The sequence below is a fragment of the Amblyomma mixtum genome, chromosome 4 (assembly GCF_055824585.1).
Source record: "Amblyomma mixtum isolate Tamu chromosome 4, ASM5582458v1, whole genome shotgun sequence".
NCBI classification, from domain to species: domain Eukaryota; kingdom Metazoa; phylum Arthropoda; class Arachnida; order Ixodida; family Ixodidae; genus Amblyomma; species Amblyomma mixtum.
This window is the reverse complement of record NC_143015.1, coordinates 54,517,590-54,537,026: the sequence shown is the minus strand read 5'-3', so window position 1 is coordinate 54,537,026 and position 19,437 is coordinate 54,517,590. Positions and strand designations below refer to the sequence as shown.

At 49.2% G+C, this 19,437-nt stretch overlaps 1 protein-coding gene across 1 annotated transcript; it reads right to left on the bottom strand.

Moving 5' to 3' along the window:
- Positions 1–1,179: 1,179 nt before the first annotated feature.
- LOC149346514 (uncharacterized) lies at positions 1,180–19,287 on the bottom strand. The gene is made up of 4 exons (XM_089541363.1): positions 19,238–19,287; positions 16,123–16,267; positions 14,562–14,642; positions 1,180–1,359 (listed from the first exon to the last, which is right to left on the bottom strand). The coding sequence occupies exons 1-4, from the start codon at positions 19,285–19,287 to the stop codon at positions 1,180–1,182; spliced, it is 456 nt and encodes a 151-aa protein (XP_089397489.1).
- Positions 19,288–19,437: the final 150 nt, after the last annotated feature.

Here is a 19,437-nt window from a genome sequence, read left to right as displayed (position 1 = left end):
TTGTGTTATCAACAATATAGAATTCGCAATTTAAACAAGGTTATCGAAATATTTTAGGACAGAGGTACGTACAGAATGCAAAAAGCCTCTATTACAGCGCCTAGACCTGCCCTCTACACCTCAACCACATCCCAAAAAAGAGGTTGCGACAATGACCAGCTCGATTCGGTAAGACCAGCTCCAACTGAAAGATCGGACTAGTTATAGAGCGCAACCAGTCGAAATCCTAGACTAGCAGTTGAAATCCTAGAAATCCTAGACCCGCTAAAATCAGTTACCGTTTTTGGACTCGACTCGCCCTGCGTCCATTAGTTGGCTCTTGCCGGCTTAATGGATAAGTATATCTATGGCCCTAACTTAGCCATAAATAAAATGTTACCTTAAAGCTAAAGGACGGTGGAAGTGTGCTCTCAAAAGGAAAAGAATTAGTGTAATTTTGAGAGACACAAACTGAGCAGAGAGGATCAAGCAACAAACACGGGGTGGTGCAATGCTACCCGAAATCGAAAAAGAATAATAGAAATGCAATCTACAAGTACTGGGAATGGAAGATAACCGATGACTCCGCCGGGGCTACAAAGTCAACTAGGCGAAAAGGATGAGGAAAATTAAGGGGCTATGACGCCGGCTGGTTTTAAGATCATCGTGAAATGCATTTCTCCTGTCTTAATTGCTTTTCATGGCGATTAAAAAATCAAATAAAAATATTATAGGAAACGAAAATGCATCCGCGTGACTTCGAGTCCTGCCTATTTATTGTCCTCGTTTACTTTAACTGTTAAATTGTGCTGTGAGCCAAGTCGCCCTCAGAGATATTTAGTTAAGATCTACACCTTTTTGACACAAAATTCCGTAGCCTTTTAGGTTTTTCTTTCTAAGCAGTGTAAGCTCTAGCATTTAAATCAAAAATAAAACTGCCGCCGCGGTGGCTCAGCGGTTATGGTGCTCGGCTGCTGACCCAAAAGACGCGGGTTCGATCCCGGCCGCGGCGGCTAGAATTTCTTTGGAGGAGAAATTCTAGAGGCCCGTGTACTGTGCAATGTCAGTGCACGTTAAAGAACCCCAGGTGGTCGAAATTTCCGGAGCCCTCCACTACGGCGTCTCTCATAGCCTTAGTCGCTTTGGGACGTTAAACCCAATGAACCAAACCAAACCAAAAATAAAACTAACGGCGATTTCTTAATGCCCCCGCCGTTCAGGGTGGCCCTTCGAAGACTTGCGCATCTGCCTTGTTGGTACCTTCATCTCTTTCTTCGTTGTGTCAGGCGGCGCTTGTGTGGAATCCATGTCAGTTGGTTTTCTGGCCGTCGGCGAACATTCAGCGGCTGCCCGCGCTTTTGGAGTCTTTCCGGTTGATGTCTGCGGGCATTAAATGAGTCTCCAGTGGGAATTCTGCTTCAACGGTTGGCTTTTAACGCGAGAGCGTTAAAGACCTCGTTACGCAGGAGATCCGGCGTCGGCGATGTCGGCGTTGTGACCGATAAACAGGGTGGCAGAGGGTGGCCCACATAACCCGCCCCGGAGAAGCAACTTAGGTAGACAGCATAGGTCGCGTGACTTTGTGGAGTCATCATAAGCTACCCGCCAGATTGTGGGAATACTAACCACACTGGGAGGTGAGAGAAGTCAACAGCCTCAGAAACCAAGGGACATGAGGGATTTTTTTAAAATCAATTTATTTATTTTGTGCTGTTGTTCGATTAATAATATTACTGAATAAGTTACCGCTTAAAGCTAATTGATTAGAAAAGCAAAAGAAAAAACAACCACATGCCACCGGTGGGATCCGAACCCACGACCTCCGAATTACGCGTCCGGTGCTCTACCGCTGAACTGCGGCGACTGCTGTCAATTCTTCTGCTTTCGGGGGTATTTATGTTTACAAATAACCTAACCTTTAGAGTGTTCACCAGCGCCACCCACGCTCTTGAGCGGCGGACGTAGCACGTCCTGAGTTACCGGTGATGTGACGTAGAACGTCATCGAACGGCGAAAGTGGAAGCTGTGTGAGAACCCTCATCCCCCCCCTCTTGTTTGCTTAATTGTTTAGCGAGGGCCTCGGTTCTGGCAGCCTTGACGCCATAGGAAGCATAAGAGGGTTCTCACACAGCTTCCACTTTCGCCGTTCGATGATGTTCTACGTCACATCAGCGGTAACTCAGGACGTGCTACGTGCGCCGCTTAAGAGCGTGGGTGGCGCTGGTGAACACTCTAAAGGTTAGGTTATTTGTAAACATAAATACCCCGAAAGCAGAAGAATTGACAGCCGTCGCCGTAGCTCAGCGGTAGAGCACCGGCCGCGTAATTCGGAGGTCGTGGGTTCGGATCCCACCGGCGGCATGTGGTTGTTTTTTCTTCTGTTTTTCTAATCAATTAGCTTTAAGCGGTAACATATTCAGTAATATTATTAATCGAACAACATCACAAAATAAATAAATTAATTAAAAACATCCTCAGTGCTCCTTGGTTTCTACGGCTGTTGGCTTCTCTCATATTTATAACGAGCCCCTCATCCCCCGTCTCTTGTTCAAACTGACAGGTGGCAGTTAAATTACTGGTTGATCGCGGGAGGTTGCTTGGGAAGAGCAACTCGGATCGCCCAAGTCCCACGGTGGTAGCATCTCCCATTGCAGGCCAGAGGCGGATCACTTAACCGATGCCACATTGCGCAAAGGGTGATATGAGGACTGCAAGGGACATATGAATGTAAAGTTGAGCCCCGCCGCGGTAGCTCAGTGGTTACGGCTCGGCTGCTGGCCCGAAAGACACGGGTTTGGTCCCGGCCGCGGCGGCTGAATTTCGATGGAGGCGAAATTCTTGAGGCCCGTGTACTGTGCGATGTCAGTGCACGTTAAAGAACCCCAGGTGGTCGAAATTTCCGTAGCCCTTCACTACGGCGTACCTCATAACCTGAGTTGCTATGGGACGTTACAGCCCCAATAAATATAAACCTGAATGTAAATACCAGCCGCGGTGGCTCAGTGCGTATGGTGCTCAAATGCTGACCCGAAAGACATGGGTTCGATCCCGGCCGCGGTGGTTGAATTTCCATGAAGGCGAAATTCTAGAGGCCCGTGTACTGTGCGATGTCAGTGCACGTTAAAGAACCCCACGTGGTCGAAATTTCCGTAGCCCTTCACTACGGCGTACCTCATAACCTGAGTTGCTATGGGACGTTACAGCCCCAATAAATATAAACCTGAATGTAAATACCAGCCGCGGTGGCTCAGTGCGTATGGTGCTCAAATGCTGACCCGAAAGACACGGGTTTGGTCCCGGCCGCGGCGGCCAAATTTCGATGGAGGCGAAATTCTTGAGGCCCGTGTACTGTGCGATGTCAGTGCACGTTAAAGAACCCCAGGTGGTCGAAATTTCCGTAGCCCTTCACTACGGCGTACCTGATAACCTGAGTTGCTATGGGACGTTACAGCCCCAATAAATATAAACCTGAATGTAAATACCAGCCGCGGTGGCTCAGTGCGTATGGTGCTCAAATGCTGACCCGAAAGACGCGGGTTCGATCCCGGCCGCGGTGGTTGAATTTTAAATGAAGGCGAAATTCTAGAGGCCCGTGTACTGTGCGATGTCAGTGCACGTTAAAGAACCCCAGGTGGTCGAAATTTCCGTAGCCCTTCACTACGGCGTACCTCATAACCTGAGTTGCTATGGGACGTTACAGCCCCAATAAATATAAACCTGAATGTAAATACCAGCCGCGGTGGCTCAGTGCGTATGGTGCTCAAATGCTGACCCGAAAGACGCGGGTTCGATCCCGGCAGCGGTGGTTGAATTTCCATGAAGGCGAAATTCTAGAGGCCCGTGTACTGTGCGTTGTCAGTGCACGTTAAAGAACCCAAGGGGGTCGAAATTTCCGTAGCCCTTCACTACGGCGTACCTCATAACCTGAGTTGCTATGGGACGTTACAGCCCCAATAAATATAAACCTGAATGTAAATACCAGCCGCGGTGGCTCAGTGCGTATGGTGCTCAAATGCTGACCCGAAAGACGCGGGTTCGATCCCGGCCGCGGTGGTTGCATTTCCATGAAGGCGAAATTCTAGAGGCCCGTGTACTGTGCGATGTCAGTGCACGTTAAAGAACCCTAGGTGGTCGAAATTTCCGTAGCCCTTCACTACGGCGTACCTCATAACCTGAGTTGCTATGGGACGTTACAGCCCCAATAAATATAAACCTGAATGTAAATACCAGCCGCGGTGGCTCAGTGCGTATGGTGCTCAAATGCTGACCCGAAAGACGCGGGTTCGATCCCGGCCGCGGTGGTTGCATTTCCATGAAGGCGAAATTCTAGAGGCCCGTGTACTGTGCGATGTCAGTGCACGTTAAAGAACCCTAGGTGGTCGAAATTTCCGTAGCCCTTCACTACGGCGCACCTCATAACCTGAGTTGCTATGGGACGTTACAGCCCCAATAAATATAAACCTGAATGTAAATACCAGCCGCGGTGGCTCAGTGCGTATGGTGCTCAAATGCTGACCCGAAAGACGCGGGTTCGATCCCGGCCGCGGTGGTTGAATTTCCATGAAGGCGAAATTCTAGAGGCCCGTGTACTGTGCGTTGTCAGTGCACGTTAAAGAACCCAAGGGGGTCGAAATTTCCGTAGCCCTTCACTACGGCGTACCTCATAACCTGAGTTGCTATGGGACGTTACAGCCCCAAGAAATATAAACCTGAATGTAAATACCAGCCGCGGTGGCTCAGTGCGTATGGTGCTCAAATGCTGACCCGAAAGACGCGGGTTCGATCCTGGCCGCGGTGGTTGAATTTCCATGAAGGCGAAATTCTAGAGGCCCGTGTACTGTGCGTTGTCAGTGCACGTTAAAGAACCCAAGGGGGTCGAAATTTCCGTAGCCCTTCACTACGGCGTACCTCATAACCTGAGTTGCTATGGGACGTTACAGCCCCAATAAATATAAACCTGAATGTAAATACCAGCCGCGGTGGCTCAGTGCGTATGGTGCTCAAATGCTGACCCGAAAGACGCGGGTTCGATCCCGGCCGCGGTGGTTGAATTTCCATGAAGGCGAAATTCTAGAGGCCCGTGTACTGTGCGTTGTCAGTGCACGTTAAAGAACCCAAGGGGGTCGAAATTTCCGGAGCCCTTCACTACGGCGTACCTCATAACCTGAGTTGCTATGGGACGTTACAGCCCCAATAAATATAAACCTGAATGTAAATACCAGCCGCGGTGGCTCAGTGCGTATGGTGCTCAAATGCTGACCCGAAAGACGCGGGTTCGATCCCGGCCGCGGTGGTTGAATTTCCATGAAGGCGAAATTCTAGAGGCCCGTGTACTGTGCGATGTCAGTGCACGTTAAAGAACCCCAGGTGGTCGAAATTTCCGTAGCCCTTCACTACGGCGTACCTCATAACCTGAGTTGCTATGGGACGTTACAGCCCCAATAAATATAAACCTGAATGTAAATACCAGCCGCGGTGGCTCAGTGCGTATGGTGCTCAAATGCTGACCCGAAAGACGCGGGTTCGATCCCGGCCGCGGTGGTTGAATTTCCATGAAGGCGAAATTCTAGAGGCCCGTGTACTGTGCGTTGTCAGTGCACGTTAAAGAACCCAAGGGGGTCGAAATTTCCGTAGCCCTTCACTACGGCGTACCTCATAACCTGAGTTGCTATGGGACGTTACAGCCCCAATAAATATAAACCTGAATGTAAATAACAGCCGCGGTGGCTCAGTGCGTATGGTGCTCAAATGCTGACCCGAAAGACGCGGGTTCGATCCCGGCCGCGGTGGTTGAATTTCCATGAAGGCGAAATTCTTGAGGCCCGTATACTGTGCGATGTCAGTGCACGTTAAAGAACCCCAGGTGGTCGAAATTTCCGTAGCCCTTCACTACGGCGTACCTCATAACCTGAGTTGCTATGGGACGTTACAGCCCCAATAAATATAAACCTGAATGTAAATACCAGCCGCGGTGGCTCAGTGCGTATGGTGCTCAAATGCTGACCCGAAAGACGCGGGTTCGATCCCGGCCGCGGTGGTTGAATTTCCATGAAGGCGAAATTCTAGAGGCCCGTGTACTGTGCGTTGTCAGTGCACGTTAAAGAACCCAAGGGGGTCGAAATTTCCGTAGCCCTTCACTACGGCGTACCTCATAACCTGAGTTGCTATGGGACGTTACAGCCCCAATAAATATAAACCTGAATGTAAATACCAGCCGCGGTGGCTCAGTGCGTATGGTGCTCAAATGCTGACCCGAAAGACGCGGGTTCGATCCCGGCCGCGGTGGTTGAATTTCCATGAAGGCGAAATTCTTGAGGCCCGTGTACTGTGCGATGTCAGTGCACGTTAAAGAACCCCAGGTGGTCGAAATTTCCGTAGCCCTTCACTACGGCGTACCTCATAACCTGAGTTGCTATGGGACGTTACAGCCCCAATAAATATAAACCTGAATGTAAATACCAGCCGCGGTGGCTCAGTGCGTATGGTGCTCAAATGCTGACCCGAAAGACGCGGGTTCGATCCCGGCCGCGGTGGTTGAATTTCCATGAAGGCGAAATTCTAGAGGCCCGTGTACTGTGCGATGTCAGTGCACGTTAAAGAACCCCAGGTGGTCGAAATTTCCGTAGCCCTTCACTACGGCGTACCTCATAACCTGAGTTGCTATGGGACGTTACAGCCCCAATAAATATAAACCTGAATGTAAATACCAGCCGCGGTGGCTCAGTGCGTATGGTGCTCAAATGCTGACCCGAAAGACGCGGGTTCGATCCCGGCCGCGGTGGTTGAATTTCCATGAAGGCGAAATTCTAGAGGCCCGTGTACTGTGCGTTGTCAGTGGACGTTAAAGAACCCAAGGGGGTCGAAATTTCCGTAGCCCTTCACTACGGCGTACCTCATAACCTGAGTTGCTATGGGACGTTACAGCCCCAATAAATATAAACCTGAATGTAAATACCAGCCGCGGTGGCTGAGTGCGTATGGTGCTCAAATGCTGACCCGAAAGACGCGGGTTCGATCCCGGCTGCGGTGGTTGAATTTCCATGAAGGCGAAATTCTAGAGGCCCGTGTACTGTGCGTTGTCAGTGCACGTTAAAGAACCCAAGGGGGTCGAAATTTCCATAGCCCTTCACTACGGCGTACCTCATAACCTGAGTTGCTATGGGACGTTACAGCCCCAATAAATATAAACCTGAATGTAAATACCAGCCGCGGTGGCTCAGTGCGTATGGTGCTCAAATGCTGACCCGAAAGACGCGGGTTCGATCCCGGCCGCGGTGGTTGAATTTCCATGAAGGCGAAATTCTAGAGGCCCGTGTACTGTGCGATGTCAGTGCACGTTAAAGAACCCCAGGTGGTCGAAATTTCCGTAGCCCTTCACTACGGCGTACCTCATAACCTGAGTTGCTATGGGACGTTACAGCCCCAATAAATATAAACCTGAATGTAAATACCAGCCGCGGTGGCTCAGTGCGTATGGTGCTCAAATGCTGACCCGAAAGACGCGGGTTCGATCCCGGCCGCGGTGGTTGAATTTCCATGAAGGCGAAATTCTAGAGGCCCGTGTACTGTGCGTTGTCAGTGCACGTTAAAGAACCCAAGGGGGTCGAAATTTCCGTAGCCCTTCACTACGGCGTACCTCATAACCTGAGTTGCTATGGGACGTTACAGCCCCAATAAATATAAACCTGAATGTAAATACCAGCCGCGGTGGCTCAGTGCGTATGGTGCTCAAATGCTGACCGGAAAGACTCGGGTTCGATCCCGGCCGCGGTGGTTGCATTTCCATGAAGGCGAAATTCTAGAGGCCCGTGTACTGTGCGATGTCAGTGCACGTTAAAGAACCCCAGGTGGTCGAAATTTCCGTAGCCCTTCACTACGGCGTACCTCATAACCTGAGTTGCTATGGGACGTTACAGCCCCAATAAATATAAACCTGAATGTAAATACCAGCCGCGGTGGCTCAGTGCGTATGGTGCTCAAATGCTGACCCGAAAGACGCGGGTTCGATCCCGGCCGCGGTGGTTGAATTTCCATGAAGGCGAAATTCTAGAGGCCCGTGTACTGTGCGTTGTCAGTGCACGTTAAAGAACCCAAGGGGGTCGAAATTTCCGTAGCCCTTCACTACGGCGTACCTCATAACCTGAGTTGCTATGGGACGTTACAGCCCCAATAAATATAAACCTGAATGTAAATACCAGCCGCGGTGGCTCAGTGCGTATGGTGCTCAAATGCTGACCCGAAAGACGCGGGTTCGATCCTGGCCGCGGTGGTTGAATTTCCATGAAGGCGAAATTCTAGAGGCCCGTGTACTGTGCGTTGTCAGTGCACGTTAAAGAACCCAAGGGGGTCGAAATTTCCGTAGCCCTTCACTACGGCGTACCTCATAACCTGAGTTGCTATGGGACGTTACAGCCCCAATAAATATAAACCTGAATGTAAATACCAGCCGCGGTGGCTCAGTGCGTATGGTGCTCAAATGCTGACCCGAAAGACGCGGGTTCGATCCCGGCCGCGGTGGTTGAATTTCCATGAAGGCGAAATTCTAGAGGCCCGTGTACTGTGCGTTGTCAGTGCACGTTAAAGAACCCAAGGGGGTCGAAATTTCCGGAGCCCTTCACTACGGCGTACCTCATAACCTGAGTTGCTATGGGACGTTACAGCCCCAATAAATATAAACCTGAATGTAAATACCAGCCGCGGTGGCTCAGTGCGTATGGTGCTCAAATGCTGACCCGAAAGACGCGGGTTCGATCCCGGCCGCGGTGGTTGAATTTCCATGAAGGCGAAATTCTAGAGGCCCGCGTACTGTGCGATGTCAGTGCACGTTAAAGAACCCCAGGTGGTCGAAATTTCCGTAGCCCTTCACTTCGGCGTACCTCATAACCTGAGTTGCTATGGGACGTTACAGCCCCAATAAATATAAACCTGAATGTAAATACCAGCCGCGGTGGCTCAGTGCGTATGGTGCTCAAATGCTGACCCGAAAGACGCGGGTTCGATCCCGGCCGCGGTGGTTGAATTTCCATGAAGGCGAAATTCTAGAGGCCCGTGTACTGTGCGTTGTCAGTGCACGTTAAAGAACCCAAGGGGGTCGAAATTTCCGTAGCCCTTCACTACGGCGTACCTCATAACCTGAGTTGCTATGGGACGTTACAGCCCCAATAAATATAAACCTGAATGTAAATACCAGCCGCGGTGGCTCAGTGCGTATGGTGCTCAAATGCTGACCCGAAAGACGCGGGTTCGATCCCGGCCGCGGTGGTTGAATTTCCATGAAGGCGAAATTCTTGAGGCCCGTATACTGTGCGATGTCAGTGCACGTTAAAGAACCCCAGGTGGTCGAAATTTCCGTAGCCCTTCACTACGGCGTACCTCATAACCTGAGTTGCTATGGGACGTTACAGCCCCAATAAATATAAACCTGAATGTAAATACCAGCCGCGGTGGCTCAGTGCGTATGGTGCTCAAATGCTGACCCGAAAGACGCGGGTTCGATCCCGGCCGCGGTGGTTGAATTTCCATGAAGGCGAAATTCTAGAGGCCCGTGTACTGTGCGTTGTCAGTGCACGTTAAAGAACCCAAGGGGGTCGAAATTTCCGTAGCCCTTCACTACGGCGTACCTCATAACCTGAGTTGCTATGGGACGTTACAGCCCCAATAAATATAAACCTGAATGTAAATACCAGCCGCGGTGGCTCAGTGCGTATGGTGCTCAAATGCTGACCCGAAAGACGCGGGTTCGATCCCGGCCGCGGTGGTTGAATTTCCATGAAGGCGAAATTCTTGAGGCCCGTGTACTGTGCGATGTCAGTGCACGTTAAAGAACCCCAGGTGGTCGAAATGTCCGTAGCCCTTCACTACGGCGTACCTCATAACCTGAGTTGCTATGGGACGTTACAGCCCCAATAAATATAAACCTGAATGTAAATACCAGCCGCGGTGGCTCAGTGCGTATGGTGCTCAAATGCTGACCCGAAAGACGCGGGTTCGATCCCGGCCGCGGTGGTTGAATTTCCATGAAGGCGAAATTCTAGAGGCCCGTGTACTGTGCGATGTCAGTGCACGTTAAAGAACCCCAGGTGGTCGAAATTTCCGTAGCCCTTCACTACGGCGTACCTCATAACCTGAGTTGCTATGGGACGTTACAGCCCCAATAAATATAAACCTGAATGTAAATACCAGCCGCGGTGGCTCAGTGCGTATGGTGCTCAAATGCTGACCCGAAAGACGCGGGTTCGATCCCGGCCGCGGTGGTTGAATTTCCATGAAGGCGAAATTCTAGAGGCCCGTGTACTGTGCGTTGTCAGTGGACGTTAAAGAACCCAAGGGGGTCGAAATTTCCGTAGCCCTTCACTACGGCGTACCTCATAACCTGAGTTGCTATGGGACGTTACAGCCCCAATAAATATAAACCTGAATGTAAATACCAGCCGCGGTGGCTCAGTGCGTATGGTGCTCAAATGCTGACCCGAAAGACGCGGGTTCGATCCCGGCTGCGGTGGTTGAATTTCCATGAAGGCGAAATTCTAGAGGCCCGTGTACTGTGCGTTGTCAGTGCACGTTAAAGAACCCAAGGGGGTCGAAATTTCCGTAGCCCTTCACTACGGCGTACCTCATAACCTGAGTTGCTATGGGACGTTACAGCCCCAATAAATATAAACCTGAATGTAAATACCAGCCGCGGTGGCTCAGTGCGTATGGTGCTCAAATGCTGACCCGAAAGACGCGGGTTCGATCCCGGCCGCGGTGGTTGAATTTCCATGAAGGCGAAATTCTAGAGGCCCGTGTACTGTGCGTTGTCAGTGCACGTTAAAGAACCCAAGGGGGTCGAAATTTCCGTAGCCCTTCACTACGGCGTACCTCATAACCTGAGTTGCTATGGGACGTTACAGCCCCAATAAATATAAACCTGAATGTAAATACCAGCCGCGGTGGCTCAGTGCGTATGGTGCTCAAATGCTGACCCGAAAGACGCGGGTTCGATCCCGGCCGCGGTGGTTGAATTTCCATGAAGGCGAAATTCTAGAGGCCCGTGTACTGTGCGTTGTCAGTGCAGGTTAAAGAACCCAAGGGGGTCGAAATTTCCGTAGCCCTTCACTACGGCGTACCTCATAACCTGAGTTGCTATGGGACGTTACAGCCCCAATAAATATAAACCTGAATGTAAATACCAGCCGCGGTGGCTCAGTGCGTATGGTGCTCAAATGCTGACCCGAAAGACGCGGGTTCGATCCCGGCCGCGGTGGTTGAATTTCCATGAAGGCGAAATTCTAGAGGCCCGTGTACTGTGCGTTGTCAGTGCACGTTAAAGAACCCAAGGGGGTCGAAATTTCCGTAGCCCTTCACTACGGCGTACCTCATAACCTGAGTTGCTATGGGACGTTACAGCCCCAATAAATATAAACCTGAATGTAAATACCAGCCGCGGTGGCTCAGTGCGTATGGTGCTCAAATGCTGACCCGAAAGACGCGGGTTCGATCCCGGCCGCGGTGGTTGAATTTCCATGAAGGCGAAATTCTAGAGGCCCGTGTACTGTGCGTTGTCAGTGCACGTTAAAGAACCCAAGGGGGTCGAAATTTCCGTAGCCCTTCACTACGGCGTACCTCATAACCTGAGTTGCTATGGGACGTTACAGCCCCAATAAATATAAACCTGAATGTAAATACCAGCCGCGGTGGCTCAGTGCGTATGGTGCTCAAATGCTGACCCGAAAGACGCGGGTTCGATCCCGGCCGCGGTGGTTGAATTTCCATGAAGGCGAAATTCTAGAGGCCCGTGTACTGTGCGTTGTCAGTGCACGTTAAAGAACCCAAGGGGGTCGAAATTTCCGTAGCCCTTCACTACGGCGTACCTCATAACCTGAGTTGCTATGGGACGTTACAGCCCCAATAAATATAAACCTGAATGTAAATACCAGCCGCGGTGGCTCAGTGCGTATGGTGCTCAAATGCTGACCCGAAAGACGCGGGTTCGATCCCGGCCGCGGTGGTTGAATTTCCATGAAGGCGAAATTCTAGAGGCCTGTGTACTGTGCGTTGTCAGTGCACGTTAAAGAACCCAAGGGGGTCGAAATTTCCGTAGCCCTTCACTACGGCGTACCTCATAACCTGAGTTGCTATGGGACGTTACAGCCCCAATAAATATAAACCTGAATGTAAATACCAGCCGCGGTGGCTCAGTGCGTATGGTGCTCAAATGCTGACCCGAAAGACGCGGGTTCGATCCCGGCCGCGGTGGTTGAATTTCCATGAAGGCGAAATTCTAGAGGCCCGTGTACTGTGCGTTGTCAGTGCACGTTAAAGAACCCAAGGGGGTCGAAATTTCCGTAGCCCTTCACTACGGCGTACCTCATAACCTGAGTTGCTATGGGACGTTACAGCCCCAATAAATATAAACCTGAATGTAAATACCAGCCGCGGTGGCTCAGTGCGTATGGTGCTCAAATGCTGACCCAAAAGACGCGGGTTCGATCCCGGCCGCGGTGGTTGAATTTCCATGAAGGCGAAATTCTAGAGGCCCGTGTACTGTGCGTTGTCAGTGCACGTTAAAGAACCCAAGGGGGTCGAAATTTCCGTAGCCCTTCACTACGGCGTACCTCATAACCTGAGTTGCTATGGGACGTTACAGCCCCAATAAATATAAACCTGAATGTAAATACCAGCCGCGGTGGCTCAGTGCGTATGGTGCTCAAATGCTGACCCGAAAGACGCGGGTTCGATCCCGGCCGCGGTGGTTGAATTTCCATGAAGGCGAAATTCTAGAGGCCCGTGTACTGTGCGTTGTCAGTGCACGTTAAAGAACCCAAGGGGGTCGAAATTTCCGTAGCCCTTCACTACGGCGTACCTCATAACCTGAGTTGCTATGGGACGTTACAGCCCCAATAAATATAAACCTGAATGTAAATACCAGCCGCGGTGGCTCAGTGCGTATGGTGCTCAAATGCTGACCCGAAAGACGCGGGTTCGATCCCGGCCGCGGTGGTTGAATTTCCATGAAGGCGAAATTCTAGAGGCCCGTGTACTGTGCGTTGTCAGTGCACGTTAAAGAACCCAAGGGGGTCGAAATTTCCGTAGCCCTTCACTACGGCGTACCTCATAACCTGAGTTGCTATGGGACGTTACAGCCCCAATAAATATAAACCTGAATGTAAATACCAGCCGCGGTGGCTCAGTGCGTATGGTGCTCAAATGCTGACCCGAAAGACGCGGGTTCGATCCCGGCCGCGGTGGTTGAATTTCCATGAAGGCGAAATTCTAGAGGCCCGTGTACTGTGCGTTGTCAGTGCACGTTAAAGAACCCAAGGGGGTCGAAATTTCCGGAGCCCTTCACTACGGCGTACCTCATAACCTGAGTTGCTATGGGACGTTACAGCCCCAATAAATATAAACCTGAATGTAAATACCAGCCGCGGTGGCTCAGTGCGTATGGTGCTCAAATGCTGACCCGAAAGACGCGGGTTCGATCCCGGCCGCGGTGGTTGAATTTCCATGAAGGCGAAATTCTAGAGGCCCGTGTACTGTGCGTTGTCAGTGCACGTTAAAGAACCCAAGGGGGTCGAAATTTCCGGAGCCCTCCACTACGGCGTCTCTCATGGCCTCAGTCGCTTTTGGACGTTAAACTCCATACACCAAAGTAGAAAATGACTAATTCCGTATTTATGGGCCATAACTGATCAACGCTACCGCGTCATTTCCTTGAGGTGGATGTTAAGTGTCCTTGTAATGTTTGCAAAATGGGATCGATGGAAACTGATTTGCCCCTTTTTGTACCGCTAGTGATTACACATGTTTTGCCTAAGTAAACATCGCTCAACAAAAATGGCCAATCAGAGGCTGACCTTCGTATACACAATTAGTGTTCGTAGCGTTCCTAAACACATATTTCGCAATACTGAAAATTGCACGAATGGGGTGTACCTGAACCCTGAACAATTTGCTCTCCTCCTTTTAACGCAAGGATACTTCTAGGGTCCAAATTTTTCCTGTAAGGTAACGGATAACCGCTTTAAATATAGCGCAGTTATACAAGGACACAAAAAAGGTACCTGGGAGCAGGTGTGCGCGGCCTATTTCTTGTTCGCTTTTTTCGAGTAATTTCCTTGTAAGTTGTGCCGTGAAGCAGCGACTCTCATTAGTTTCTTCAGTATTGACTTCTTCACGAAAATAAAATTCTGCCTCCGCGGTTGCTCAGAGGTTATGGTGCTCGACCACGGACCCGAAAGACGTGGGTGCGATCCCGGCGCGGCGGTCGCATTTTGATTGAGGCGAAACGCTTGAAGCCCGTGTACTGTGTCATGGCAGTGCCCATTTACCAACCCAAGGGGGACGAAATTATCCAGTGCCCTTCACTGTGGCGTGCCTCATAGCATGAGTCGATTTGGGTTGTTAAACTCTATAAAACCAAATTCAAACAAATAAAATTACGTAGCCTGTATAGACTTTAATAGCAGCATTAGTGTCTGTAATAATATTCCTAAAAGCGTAATGTGGCAATTGTTTGCTTGCTCTATGCTTTTTGTGGTTATAACTGGCACTCTAGTGTCTATATCAAGAGCACACACCCTTAACATAAGGTGGCTTACCGTTTCCACAGTGTCGGGTGCTCTTTGCTCAGGAAGACCGAATTCTTTCTGGGCACTGCCCTTCACGTCCTCTCCCCCTGGCTGGGGAGAAAAACGACAGGTTAAACTGCTCCTCATGAAAGACTACAGAACGTACAAGCCTAGAGGCATTCACGAAGCGCACTTTTATTGCGCAAATATGTTCTTAAAGAATTTTTTTACGCAAGCATGACAGGAGGTTTTGGGTCTGAAAGCCGCCGCGCTAGCTTAGTGGTTATGGCGCTCGGATGGTGACCCGAAACACGCGGGTTCGAATCCCGGCCGCGGCGGTCAAATTTCGATGGAGGCACAATTCCAGAGGCCAGTGTACTGTTCGATGTCAGTGCACATTAAAGAACCACAAGTAGTCGAAATTTTCGGAGCCCTCCACTACGGCGTTCCTCGTTGCCGCAGTCGCTTTGGGACGTTAAACTCCCACAAAAGAACACATCGGATAGACTGATACTCATTACGGCTGACTTGTCCCTGCCACTTCGTGACCCCCCCACCCCCCCCTTTAGTGGTTTCATAATTAGTACCGCAGGGCCAGGACACCTTTTTTTTGCCATTTTTTTCTGCCACCATAGTATTACAGTACCGCAGAAGACGCGACGTGTACTTATTGTCTTTCTCTGTCAAGCACAACGCGCAGTTTAGTTTCGGCGCCGCATCACTGGAGTGGATTACACTTCGAGCGCAGTGGTTATAAGCAATGAGTATAGTCAGTTGAGTATGAATATAGTTAGGTAACCAGGAGGGCACGTATTCGAACGACAGTTTTCATTGTCAATGTCCAAGCTAATAAATTCATTTGACATTGCCATTGCGTACTATTGTATTTTTACATTGGAAAATTAGAGGCAGTCGTGGTTGTTGACTAAAGCATTCGATATAACTCACTTATCCTGCTCATATATCATCCCTCCTTTGCTTCTAATTCAGCCAGCGAGAAAGCTAGAATCAACGCGAAAAATCCCCGTGATTACTCGCAGCTTTCAAGGATCGAGTAGTCTTTTCCACTTCGCTCGCCCTAAGTTAGGAGAGCTATTACCAGTTTCTGCCATCGCTCTGTATTCATGGCATAAAAACAAAAACGCCATACGCAGGAGCTGCTTGAAACCGGGAAGAGTTTTAAGCCAATAATCACAGCTATTACGCTACTACGCTCCTGCGCTACTACGCGGTTGTAGCTAAAAATTCCCAGGCTACTATCCGTAAAACCAAGAATACTACGGGAATCCTATCGAATCAAAAGATTTTAGGTCTAGGATCGCCACTAGTTTTTCAATATAAGCATGCAGGCTAATTACAGCGGGGAAAGCGTTTAGTAATTCACTTCAAGTAATAACATACTTCCGAAGAAATTTAATTCGTTATTTTGTGTCCACTTGTTCCTTTGAGCAAAGTGCACAAATGGCATTTGTTCACGGTTCTTTGTTTGCCTTGAGAATTGAATTGCGAAAGACTAAATTTTCGATACCCTGTTCAGTACGAAGGCTAGAGATTCCTTTAAAATTTCAGAGGGTAGGAATACATGCCGTACGGTGGTTCTCATTAGGCCGAAGATCAGCAACGCCGCGATGATGAAGCCGAGGAGGACGAACGCAGACAAAATTTCCTGACGGTACTGCATTGTCGGGTTGGGCTGCTGGATGTTCTGCGGCTGGTAGATTTTGTTCTGAGGAGCGCTGGGGGAAACATAATTACAGTAGAAGATAGGAAGGCTGAGAGCTAGACGAGTCAGCTGATGCATGGCACCAAACAAAACAATGGTGTGGATTGGCATGGTATCGTGCGGTATGGTATTGTAGAGTATGGTAATATGTGGTACGGTACAGCAACGTATTGCTATGGTATGCTCTGAGATTGCATAGTTTGGTATGGTATGGTATGGTATGGTATGGTATGGTATGGCATGGTATGGTATGGTATGGTATGGTATGGTATGGTATGGTATGGTATGGTTTGTGGTATGGTATGGTATGGTATAATATGGTATGGTATATGGTATGGCATTGTATGGACTTTTAAAGTTCCGAGAGTTGCGCACAGGCTGTCATAGATGGCGTAGCGGCGGGCTCGCATCGCATTTCCCCTTTAGATTTTTTAACGTGCTCTGACATCGCACAGCACACGGGCGAGGTCAAGAAGGCACATGTAGGCGATGCCCATCTGATACAACATCAGATTTTTTAAACAGAATCCATTCAAGGGCTGGTTCCTGAGGTACTCTGTCTTCAGGTTTTCAAGAAAGATGTCAGATGTTCCAAAATATGCACGCACCTTGAACTATCTTAATCATCACCATCATCACCACCAACCTAACTACGCCCACTCCAAGTCCTGTGCCAAATCCAGCCACCTTATCCCCGCAAACTTTCTACTCTCCCTCGCATAAAAAACTTTCTGCCGCCACCTGCTGCACCATAAAGTCATACGTCCGCATTATTTAAGGCGGTAATTTTGAATTTTTAGCTTAAGTGATAAGAGGTGGTATATTTTTCATAATACCGTATTTTTTATTACGCCTTGAAATAAACATAGACGTTTCGAAGAAACCATCGACAACTTAAACACTCTTAATAAACAGAAGAAATGCACCTAGCGCAAGTCAGAATCTGCATAATGTACAGTGTTTGCCGAAAGTAACCAGGCTGCATGGTTTACTTTCATTCGTAAAGCTGGGCCCTCACGGCTTCCTTAAAGATAAAAAAAACTATTTGTAGGTGAGGACAGGGGTACTCCTTACCATAGAGAGATTTAGAGCTCGAGGGCTGGCATAATAGCTCTACTATACGACTGAGAAGCAAAATGTGCAGCCTGGTTACCTTTGGCAAAGACTGTACATTCGTGTCACTGTATTAGAATGCAATTTGTTAATTCAGCTATAATTAGGTTACAATGAACAGCGAAATAATTCCTGGTGATAATAGAGGAAATACATTCTTCCAGACCCTTCGGGTGTCAGGATATCACTTATAGCTTTGAGAGTTTGAGTATGACAGAATGTTATGCATAATGTAACAGTAAAATGCATGGGGAACGACAGGTTTGGTCGTTCGGTCTATTTTTTTTTTTCATAAGGTACGCCGTTCTTTAAGTCAATATGCATTCATGTAGAGTTAGGCAGGTGAAGTCGTAGGTTGTCAACATCATCACTTTTTAATGGAATTTATTAAAGTACGAAAGCAAAGTGAACGTCAAGAAAGAAAACAACGCTAAGGCTACTTAATTTTGAATTACATTAACTGCAGAACTATGCTTACTTTGGCATTTTGCCTTTCCTTCGTTTATAAATTTAGGATGCATGTTTGCATTCTGTTTGCATTAGAACGTCTAGTAATACGTTTTCAGCATTAGGAACCGTGAAAAAAATCGAGCGCCAAACGCTGCAATCCAGTTTTTGAAAATAGAAACTATGTTTGCGCTGACCCAAAAGACGCGGGTTCGATCCCGGCCATGTAGGTCGCATTTAGATGGATCGAAATTCTAGAGGCCCGTGTACTGTGCGATGTCACTGCACATTAAAGACCTCAGGTGATCGAAATTTCCGGAGCCCTCCACTAGGGCGTCCCTCATAGCCTGAGATGCCTTGGAACGCTAAACCCGCATAATCCAAACCGAAAGCTATACAGGATAGCTTACTGAGGACGCCGTCTATCTGCGTGTTGCCTGTAGTCACTGCACCTTACCGCTCGCACAGTACAAGGAAAGGCCCCTATACAAAAATATGACTACAAAGAGCCAGGCAGCGGCAGACCAATAGAGGTTTGAAAATCCGTTTCAGTCTTGAGCTCAATACAGCAGAAAGGTTTTGTATGAATTCAATCGTCGCGCAAGATATTTGCACCATCTTCTTCCCGAACTTCATTACAGACTCAGCAGACTGAATGCACAGAGTCGGTAGAATTCATTGTCCTGAGGAGCACTCGAGCATGCAATAAGTACATGTGGAGAACACAGTTTGTGCCGAGTTGGGCACAGTTTGTACAGAATCTTTACGTGCCAAAATTGCATCTCCTCTCTTTTTGTGACAACAATGAGAATAGCGATGAGGCTTCTGCCATGCAAAATATGGCACACGCGTTCGTGTGTACACAAGATCCCCTTTCCTAACCGCCATTCTTTGAAAACGCCTTCAGATACATTGAATGCTAACCACCGGCGCAACGAACCGAACGAAAGGCAGGTGAAGAGGGACACAAACACTGATTCTCTCTTCCTTCTCTCCTGAAACCAATTTTTTTTCACTTCATGCACATGAGCCGCCGCGGTGGCTCAGTGGCTATGGTGCTCGGCTGCTGGCCCGAAAGACGCGGGTTCGATCCCGGCCGCGGCGGCTGAATTTCTTTGGAGGAGAAATTCGAGGCCCGTGTACTGTGCGATGTCAGTGCACGTTAAAGAACCCCAGGTGGTCGAAATTTCCGGAGCCCTCCACTACGGCGTCTCTCATAGCCTTAGTCGCTTTGGGACGTTAAACCCCATAAACCAACCAACTTCATGCACAAGCCTCATATTAATTTCGGTGCCAACTCATCAGCTGACTCGGCATTGATTTCGGCGTGAACGGTTGATAAGAGTCGCCTTCTGCCCACTAGAGGCTGCACACAAGGGTTGTTGCTTCGACAGAAACTGCCATAGTCAGTGGGTGGTCTTACCTGAGTGATGCCAAGGAGGGCTGGCGAGTCTGCCTGAACACTTGTGCCATGGCTGCCCAAGGCAATCAGCGGGCCGAGAGACTCACGGAGAACAGGATTCGCGTCTTGAAGAGCGGCGTCGCAAGAGTTGCTTGAAGCTTCGGTAGATTTCAGCTGCACGAACGGCGCTATTGTTGTTGTTGTCCTCTAGATAATGGCTC